The 9,725-nt window shown below is 48.7% G+C and overlaps 1 protein-coding gene across 3 annotated transcripts in view; it reads left to right on the forward strand.

Annotated features, from left to right (window-relative positions):
* Nucleotides 1–9,435, forward strand: part of tbc1d22a (TBC1 domain family, member 22a) — an 81,154-nt gene extending 71,719 nt beyond the window's left edge. For all 3 annotated transcript variants that reach the window (XM_040174521.2, XM_040174524.2, XM_040174523.2), the window contains one exon: nt 6,338–9,435. In XM_040174521.2, the coding sequence (XP_040030455.2) occupies nt 6,338–6,466 (129 nt within the window). In that variant the 3' untranslated portion in view covers nt 6,467–9,435. The remainder of the gene's footprint in view (nt 1–6,337) is intronic.
* The last annotated feature ends 290 nt before the right edge of the window (nt 9,436–9,725 follow it).

Genomic DNA, 9,725 nt, shown 5'->3' on the forward strand with positions numbered 1-9,725 from the left:
TTTTCTCCCCCCGCCCCTCCTCCATAACTTTCAACCTGAACTTGGCCGGCACGGAGCCCGCTCAGGGCTTCTCTGATGGATGGCACCGGAGTCGACGGCGTGTGGATTGAGACGAGCCCCTCCCCGGTAGAAAAAAAAAGTATAATAATCACCCCGCGGATTGAGTGCTGCGCCGATGTGCTACGGGAATCTATTTGTCCCAAAACAGTGGAAGAAATGGGAGGGAACTCTTAATCTGTTGGAAGTTGATAACCCCCACAACCCCCGCCGCCTTTTCATTCTTCCACCTCGCAGCTTCTCCTCCAGCGACGGCCAAGGCTCACCGTGACGCTAACTCGCGTGGACACGCACGCCGACTCATCGCTCCGTACGCTTTTGATGACCGGTGCGGCCTGCAAAGTCGGTAGCGATCCGTCACGCCGAGCCACTGACAGCAAGCGAAAGTGTGTGTGTGTGTGTGTGTGTGTGTTTGCAGCCACACTGTGGGAACAAGTGCGACCGTTTGTTGGCGGGTTTCGCCGTCGCCACGAGTCTCTCAGGAATATTCATCAGCCCGGGGACAAATCGTGTGCAGGGTGATTAGCTTTTAAGTTTTCTCATCACCGGCTGAGGTTTCTGCACAAAAGAGAGATAGGCAGTCTGCATTTTATGGGGCCTTTTCTTTTTCTTTCTTTTTTTTTCCCGGCCCCTGAGATAACGGAATAACAGAAGATGTTCCGTCAGCCCTTAAGCCGACTGCACGCTCCCCTGCTCAGCTCGGTTAAGACACAAAAATGCCAAGTAAACAGCATTATCGACCCGCTTGTGAGGAATAAACGGACTGAAGCAGCATAAGGAGGGAGGAATAGATTTTGAAGAAAAATAGGGCGGAAAAAGGAGATTTGAGTTATGAACTGAGACATAAAGATTGAATTTTAGATTTAAATGCTCTTATGTGCGGTCAAAGCAAGGAGTGAGGTGTTCTGCTCCTGGTTGTTGTTGCTGTTATCAGGGATCGTGAACTGTTTATCAGGGTGTCATTCAACTTTCTGTAGTTCAGCGCATCACTGCACCAATTGTTTCCATACGCAGATACGAGGAAAATCACAGACAGCTGTTTTAGTACTCGGATCGGATCCGGCTACATTCCCCTCTAGGGGTTCCGAACTTGCCATGAACCAGCATTGGTACAGAATGGGTGCAGGCCAAGAAACAAGAAAAACCACCTGCTGAACTCAGAGATATTTTTCCACACAGAAGAACATTTATTTACTCTCTTGTTTTTTTTTCCACTTTCAATTACGACCATTAAAATACAGTGTGCCGCGAGGTGTCAGCAGGAGTTGGAGTATCTAAACGATAAGCTCAACCCTGACTCCCACGGCTTCACGCGTACTCCGAGCTTTCAAACCGATCCGCCATCCGTTCCCATTCACCCTCCCACAGTATATATTGGGCCGAAGGTCGCACCCACGCCCACGCGTCCCCTTATCTCCTCCCTTTTGCAAAGAAACAGTTCACAACTTAACAAATTTCGCACACAGGAACTTGTTGAACCACTGCACGTCTAATACAAATACTGAAGGTTGTTTATTGTATTACACGCAGCTGTTTTTTTTCCCTGGTGCTTCTCACGGCTGCATGAAATGTGCCCGAATAAATGAGCACGTGCGTTACCCATAGTGCGTTCCTCCATCGTTCTGTTGAAGTGGGGACGCCATGGCTTTACACAATGCTTGTTTAGCATCTACATCCTCTTGCCGGTCGACCCGAGACTAACAGGCCGCGTGTGAACGTGTGCCTCTGTTTCTCCATCGGCTCCAGCGCAGTCGCGTTGGACGCTCCGTCACTCACATAGCAGTTTTTACCGCTGCAGTCCTTTAGGGACTGCTGATTCAACTGTGGTAAAGCAATGACACGCAGAAGGACGGTGTATCTTGTGTACCTGTTTTGTGATGGAATGAGTGCTTTTGCAATCTGCAGACATTTGGAGCAACTGGCAGTAAACGCAGTCTACGGGTGATTAAATCACTATTCAATACAGATTCTGTTATCTGACTGCGGAGACGTGACGCTGTGTTAATTGAAGCAGCAGTATAGAGATTTTGTTTTGTATGTCCGGGTGGCTACAAAGAGCTGGACCGGGAGCATAAACAACGTCCTCTTAACCCGGTGAGGCAGTGGACACTTTTAAATGAAGCCATACCGGCCACACCGTGTGACGCGTTGTTATTCCGCCAAGCCTTTTTTTTGTTTCGTTTTATAAGACAACTTGGCACTGCCATCCCGCGTCGGCTCCTGCTCTCGCATTAGCACCCACCGCTTGCCAGAGTGCCCATTTTGTGTAATTATACGAACTGCGGCGAGCTAATGGCCCTGACTGAGTCGCGCCTGGGCCCATTACACATCAGGATGCTGTGAAACACCATTACCGCCGTCAGGCAGCCGCGTGCGTGCGAGCTGCCTCATCTCCGGTGCGCGCGCTCATGAAGGTGCGACGGTTGAAGGAGGTGGAATAACACGTGTCAAAAGGAGTGGTCGCTGTCTTTTCGGGCGTGTGTCCTTGTGTGTGGCCTCGGCCATTGCGTTAATGGTCCCTGAAGTAATATTTCCCTATTTTACTCCATTTGAGGCTCGGCCTCCTTTAACTAATAGTCGTGCCTCAACTCAAATGAAGCGCGCGACAAAGACCCCGGCTCGGCTCTGCTTCGCCTTTGGGTTGCCGCGTGTGCTCTTTCTTCTTCTTCTGCTTCTTCTCCTTCTTCCTCCGCTCCCGCGCGGGGTTCCCCACAGTGCGAACCCGCAGTTCACCCTCATTAACTCAGGCGGGAGGGTCCGCCACGGAACGCCGCGCACGTGCAGGGGGCCGTTGAGGATGGACCGCATTAACGCGGCTCGGATGCGGGTTAAAACGATAACCGCGCGCACTACCCGAGTGTTCCTTACACGATCCCAATCACTTTTATGAAGAGAGAGCAGAGTCTATCGACAATCTGCCTTCACCTCACTATCAATAGCCATTAACCACTTTAAGACTTGGCAGGCTCAGGCGGCAGAGCTAATTGCTTCCCTTTGTAGCCTACTGTATACGGCGATGGTGGATCAATGTGTTTGTTAGTATTGTGGGATAAACGGATATTCATGGCCGGATAACCGTAACCTCCCCCCCACATACACACACACACACACATAAACGACGTACACACAGACGCCTGCCTCGCCTGTACCTTTAACTAACCGTGTCATCTCTTTCGCTGCGTTATTCCTAACAGCCACACACACACACACAGACAGTAACAAACAGACTCGCTCTCAGACCTTTACGACCCACCAACACGGGCGGATCATACATCGACCGTAATGCAGATTCCTCTCCGGCACAGATGCACCCACACTCGTTTCGCGCAAACACTTGAGGCCTCTCAGCGTGTAGTGTTGCCACCTGTGTGGAGGGGAGCGAGTGCACCCCCCCCCTCCCTCCCCACTCACACACCTGACAGCGAGATGTATGCGATTAAACCGTATTAAAGTCATTAGCCCAACAGACGTGATAGCCAGCAGATGGCTGCTGGAAATACGCTTCTAATGAAGCTGCTCAGTCAAGTACGGGTGTGCTTGTGTGGCGGACGAATGCGTGAGCGCGCGCGCACCTGACGTGTGCACGTTTGTTGCCGTGTGGTTGCACCGCGGCTGTGGATTAGACGCCCATGGCGGTTTGTCTGGACGTACCGTGTGGAGGCTGAAAAGGATGATTATTATATAATGTTTCTATCATCAATAGCAGAGTATAGTTATATATTGCACATGACATTTGTTTTAAAGAGGACAACGTTCTTCACACACAAAGCCCAAAGTGCACCCTATTGGTGGATTTAAGAGAATTTAGGGGGAAAGTTCTTGCCCATAATACAGATGTCCTGATGCAAAGCAATGTACACTAAGAAGACACGTTGCTTTATATTCATTGTAGAGGTATTTCATTTTTATTTTGGCGAGATTTTAAGTGATTTACACTATTGCTGCTGTCATTCCAATTATTATTATTATTATTGTTTTAAAACAACAAGCAAAGAGCAAAAGCACTGATCAAATCCCGCTAAGCCTTCAAAACTCATTTTAAAAACCAAGGAAACTCTTTCAGCGCGGCAATGCTCCTCCGCATATGTTATTTCCCCCACGAGTCATGTTTACCCAGCATACATTGCTGTGATTCTGCTTTTTATTCATATTATTTCACCCTGAAGAGCCTGCGGCCGTGCAGTACGGTACGGGAGGTACACGGTGTCTCGCCCCCGGTGCCATGCACAGGAACCTTAACATACTCACTCATTAACAACGCAGTTGAATTATCTCTAATACAAAACACTTCTCTGATGGCCGTATTTCTCGTCTCCTTTTGAACCTGCTCCCTCTTTTGTTCTACTTAAATGAAATATTTGTTGTTTGCGTCAAGCTCAACGTGCCCGACAGATGTTCAGCGGCGCCTCTCTGTTTCCTCGAGCATCTGATTGTGGCCACGTGAGCAAACGTGCTGACGCGCAGTCCTTCAGCTGGGAGCCACATTGGTGCCTTTTTTTTTCATGGGGTGAAAGTCTGTGTGTGTGTGAGAATGTGAGAGAGGGTGAGTGATGAAAGGGAGATGTGGAGGGAGGGAGCGGGGGGGGGGGGGGGGGGGGGGAGCTGAAAGTGATACTCTATTGAATACAGATGAGAGACAGGCGAGCTGAATCCCAATCAGGGTGCCTCCTCCGCTCTTTGCTACGCTGCTCTTCCCTCAACGCAGACAAGAAAATATAGAAATCTTTCTGAGAAGCGCTTCTTTCTCAACCGAAAAGTCCGGCCTGTCAGGGTCACGGTCCAGGCCTTCGTCTGTGAAAAGCGATATATAACAGATGCCCTCGGTTTTTACAGGGCAGAATAAACAAGCAGCTAGATTTTGACGGTATTGATGATGAGTCTGATCCTGCTTTTTTACGTTTGACCACATCCGTTTAAGCGGCGCTCAATCGCAGCCTTTGACTTTAAACACCACCACCTCTGGACAAAGGGTCAAAACATATTTAGTACGTGTCGAAACCGAGCTCCACCTTTTTGAACTTTTTAACAGCGTGCGGAGACTCTGCCAATCCGTGAAATCTGACCAGGACGGCAGATTTGAGCTTAATTAGGTGAAGAAAACTTGTTCTTTTCCACCCTCCCTCGAATGCAAATGCTTTGCGTTGAGAAGTCACCGGGGTCGTCTCCTCGGCTCATTAAAAACATGCGAGGAAGGCAGGAAGAGTAATTAACGGCGCCAAACAAGATACCAAAAAAAAGGGCCTCGTCACGGTGTATATTTTGTGTAGTTTGACTCTTTCCTTCGGCTAACGGCGGCTCCTCTCGGGCTCTGGAGGCAGATGAGTGTCGACACCACCGGACCCGGCGCCGCTGGTCCTTTCGGTCCGATTTATCAACACGGCGATTGGTTGTAAACCCCGTTGTCTCGGCAGTGATTTCAGCCATGATGATGAAAGCGCCCGCTACGCAAAATCGGTCTGTCTCCTGGCTAACCCTCTCTCATTCCCCTTTGAGAGAGAGAGGCATTAGATGGCTAGATTAAACTAGAGAGAGCGACAGAGAGAGCTTCTACTAACATAGTAACAAATCAAGAAGCTGGGGAAAGGCTTAAGCCCCCCTGAATTGCACTTGACCTTGATTACCCCCCCCCCCCCCCCCCCCCCCCCCCTTCCTCCTCTTTAATCCCGTTCTCTCACAAATGTTAGAAAACCACTTTGAGTTAATAACATCTGTGTCGCCCAGGAAGAGGCAGAAGGCAAGTGGAAGTGTGCCTGTCTGCTGCACCAACATTCCCCCAGCAGCGTCTACTTTGTGGGCCCCCAAATGCTACCGCAGCTTCTAATAATGCTGTCGAGCCCTTTAGGGAGTCCAACGTAGTTTTTGGGTCCTGTCGTTTTCCAGAAAAAAATCCTTTTTTGCTGCCCACCATGGCTGGTGTGAGCGTGTGATTGGTATCTGGGGGTTACGGGGTCCTGAGGGGGGGGAGCTGTGTGTCGGTGCGGTGCGTTTTCAACCAACTCAATTTTTTTCTGTTTTGGTTGTTTGATCATCACACATGAGAAAATAGTGGAGGAATGGCCACTGCAATTCACCAGACCTCGAAGGGGGCATCTTGAATCGTGTCGTTCTGGCTGCCCAACAACCCAAAGCCCGATGATGTTCCACAAGCATTTAGATGAAACACAAGGAAATGCTCACTTTAGAAAAGCTGCAATCCTTGATTGTTTCCCTTACACAGTGAATCCATGCTGCAAATGATTGATTTAGCTCTAATTGTTGCCATTTGTTTCCCCTCCAACAGGGTTTGATGATCCTCCTGCAGAACCTACCCACGATGCACTGGGGCAACGAGGAAGTGAGCGTCCTGCTGGCCGAAGCCTACAGGTTGAAGTTTGCCTTCGCCGACGCGCCCAACCACTACAAGAGATGATGAGCGTGGCTGCGTGCCGCCCCTCCTCTTCCTCCTCCTCCTCCTCCTCCTCCTCTTCTTCCCCCGCAGTCTGCTGAACTACGTGGCCTCTGTTCCTACAGGGAAGGACCTCCCCTTTTTTCGTAACCTCCCTTTCCCATTTAGCTACTAAGAGATTTGAATCAACCGACGGCCAAGAGGACGTGTGGCGTAGCATTTTAACGTGACGATGTGCAGTGCAGCCTTTTTTTTTTTTTAAATCATTTTTCTCCGATGTGCGCCGCCTTCATCCCTGACGACCATGATTTAATCTTTTTTGGGGGGGGGCGGGTGGGTGTTTCTTACTGACTGACTCCTCAGTGAGTACGAGCCTCAGGACCAGGAGCTCAACACCACCAGAAATGCCATTATCTTTTTTTTGTCTTGTTTCCCTTTGGCCAAAAGTGTGACCTTCCTCGGCCAAAGGGCAGCGCACTGTATGGTTTACATATCAGAGCCCGCGCTCCCGGTCCCAACGCCACCAGGAGGAACATGACCTCTCCTGTTTTCTCCTCTTTTTTTTTTCCCTCCTCCTGCTGCGTGACTGGAGAGACATTAGGACTTTACAGAGCGAGAGAGAGACTGTCTTATAACACACTCTTCCTCCCGGAACCCGGGACTACCTCAAAACCCACTCGTCGCCACATTGACAAACATGCACACGCCGCTGAGGGGCAAAATTTCAACTTTTTGAAGTTCGGCTCAAAAATCCAAACACATTGCGGAAAGGCTGAAGTTCCGATTCACAGGAGGAAAGGCGCGCTTCTTCACGGGGTTGTTCTTTTCAACTCGAGTTCCGAATGAACAATTTTGCCTTAATTGAGAAACACGCCGTCTTTGTTTACTCTCCCCTCCTCGCCATCTGTCTTTCGGGGCCTCGTCGTCATGGGTGCAGAAGCAAAACGCAACCTTCCGACTGTCTGTCAGCTTTCGGTGTTGGCACAACAATTCGTTGTTCGAGGGGTTTTTTTTGGGGGGGGGGGATTCCTGCAACAAGCCCATGCGAAATGCAAGAGCTGGTTGTGCATCATTTCCAGAATCCATCCAGAGTCCATATAAAAAAACTTTTGATGGCACACCCTCTAAAAGTGATTTTATAGAAATAAAAGTCTTAATCTTCACACAGGACGTGGGTTGTCGATCCCAGTAAACCGTGTGTAACCAGCAGCGATCGGGCTTCGATAGCCTCCAACAGGTGATTTTACAGCTTCTTTCCGTTAATAGCGCTGATGGAGTCGAGCTGAATTGCGGCTTTAAATGTCCGTGGCTCAACCGATAACTGTTATTACACCGGCCCTTTGTGATGTTAAAATAGTGCGCTGCAAATAGATGAACAAAAGCAGCAGGTGCGTTGAACCAGACCCTCGTTGACCCCCCCCCTCCCGCTAAACACTGTCGAACCATGACAACGGCCGTGTACGACTCGTGTCTTCGGTGCTTTGTTCATATACAGCACATAGGATGTCTTACCCAAAGTCAGTAGCACCATATTGGTGTGATGTGGGTAGGCTGGGGGGCCTGGGGGGGGCGGGGAGGGGGGGGGCAGACATTCATGACATTCATGACATAACGCAGAGCGGTTAACGTCTCTGGTCTCCTGACGCGTCTCCACCACGATCCATTATTGTCACGGCGGGACGCCGAGGCGGTGTGCGTAGGCATGTGAAGGGGAGACGGGACGGGGGCCGTGCACCTATTTGAGGTCATTCTTGATCACTCCCCCCCCCCAATTTGCACCGGTTTCACCAGCCCCTCATCTCTGTCTGACCAGGAAAAACTGCACCTACTTTTAGTCTACAGCCTTTTTCTCCTCTCTCTCTCTCTCTCTCTCTCTGAATGAGATTTGTTCTTTAAATCAGCGTTTTAAAAGATTTTTTGTTTTTATTTTGTTATGCCGTTTACATGACAAGCCTATTATAAGTTGTGCCTGACTCCGGGAATGCGAGCGAACGTCTTAGTTTCTTTCTCGCTCTAAAATGAACTTGAATTGATTTACATGTTTTCATTGGAAGCAATAGTTTGACATTTAGCATTTGCTGTGAAAAGAGATTTATTTTTTATTCATTTTTTGCTGGGACGGAGGGTTTAATCATTCTCTGGGATTTTCAATAGCTCAAACTTAATGGCACATCTCCCCTGAAACCTTTGGATTTCTCCTCTCGTTAAAGCCATTTTTTATTTTTTTTGCCTTTACAAAAACTAAAATCCTAAACAAGAGCTCAAGCTCACTACCTACAGACATCACTTCCAGTTCCTGACACAACATCAGCTTGTGCGCTTACCGGTTATATGAATAAAGAACGGGGTATGCCTGTGTGCGAGTCACAGGTGAACAGGGAAGGATTGGCACCCCCCCCCACCCCCCTCTTCCGCCTCTATCCCACCCCCTCGCCTTTGGATCATTAGCACAGTTTCTCAATGTTTTGCTGTGAAGTCATATTGCAGTAATTCCCACCTTACAAGACGCAGCTGCCTACTTTGTGATAGAGAGTTGGTTTATGAAGCAAACACACATTCACGCCACGCTATCAGGCTCAAATTAGCTGGTCTCCTCCCCCACACACACACGTACACGTCTCCATGGCGATGAAGGCCAGGGTGGTATGTGGCTTGAGCCCACACACACACACAGAAGCTTCAAACAGTCTTTGAAACCTCTTCAGGAGTGTATCCTCAAGTAACATTTGCAGCTGCTTTCACTTCTCCATATATTTCCTTTCTTGTCGCTCTATTTCTCCAGACATGGAAAATGTTTATGAAAACCAAACTGAGATGAAAATGATCCTCCCTCCATGTGCTTTTGCCTCGTGAGTACTCAGAAAACAGATCTAATAATACTAGAGCGTGTGGGCGACCGGAGTTGTGGTTCTTGAATTTAAAAATGTGTACAGAGAAGATTTTGAAATAAAATCTGTAAATAGAAAATGTAAATAAATCCTATATATGACAAACTTGCTTTGAATAAGGCGTCTTGCTGTGTCTACGTATTTTCTAAGAGTGTGTGTGCGCATTTGCAGTCAAACTCGAGGTGTGACACATTTCAATGCTCCCAGAATTTATTTTTTGTTTTTAAATACATTATATATGCATTAGCCCGGCCCCGGCTAAGATCTCGCTAATGTGCCACGTGTAGCTAATTGTGTCTGTTGGATTCACGCTTAATTCCCATACACACGGCGTAACAGGTAAACACTTCTTGCCTGATCCCCCAGGAGGAACTCTCGTTGGTTAATGAGATCTA

Source organism: Gasterosteus aculeatus, chromosome 4 (assembly GCF_964276395.1).
Source record: "Gasterosteus aculeatus chromosome 4, fGasAcu3.hap1.1, whole genome shotgun sequence".
Lineage (NCBI taxonomy): Eukaryota > Metazoa > Chordata > Actinopteri > Perciformes > Gasterosteidae > Gasterosteus > Gasterosteus aculeatus.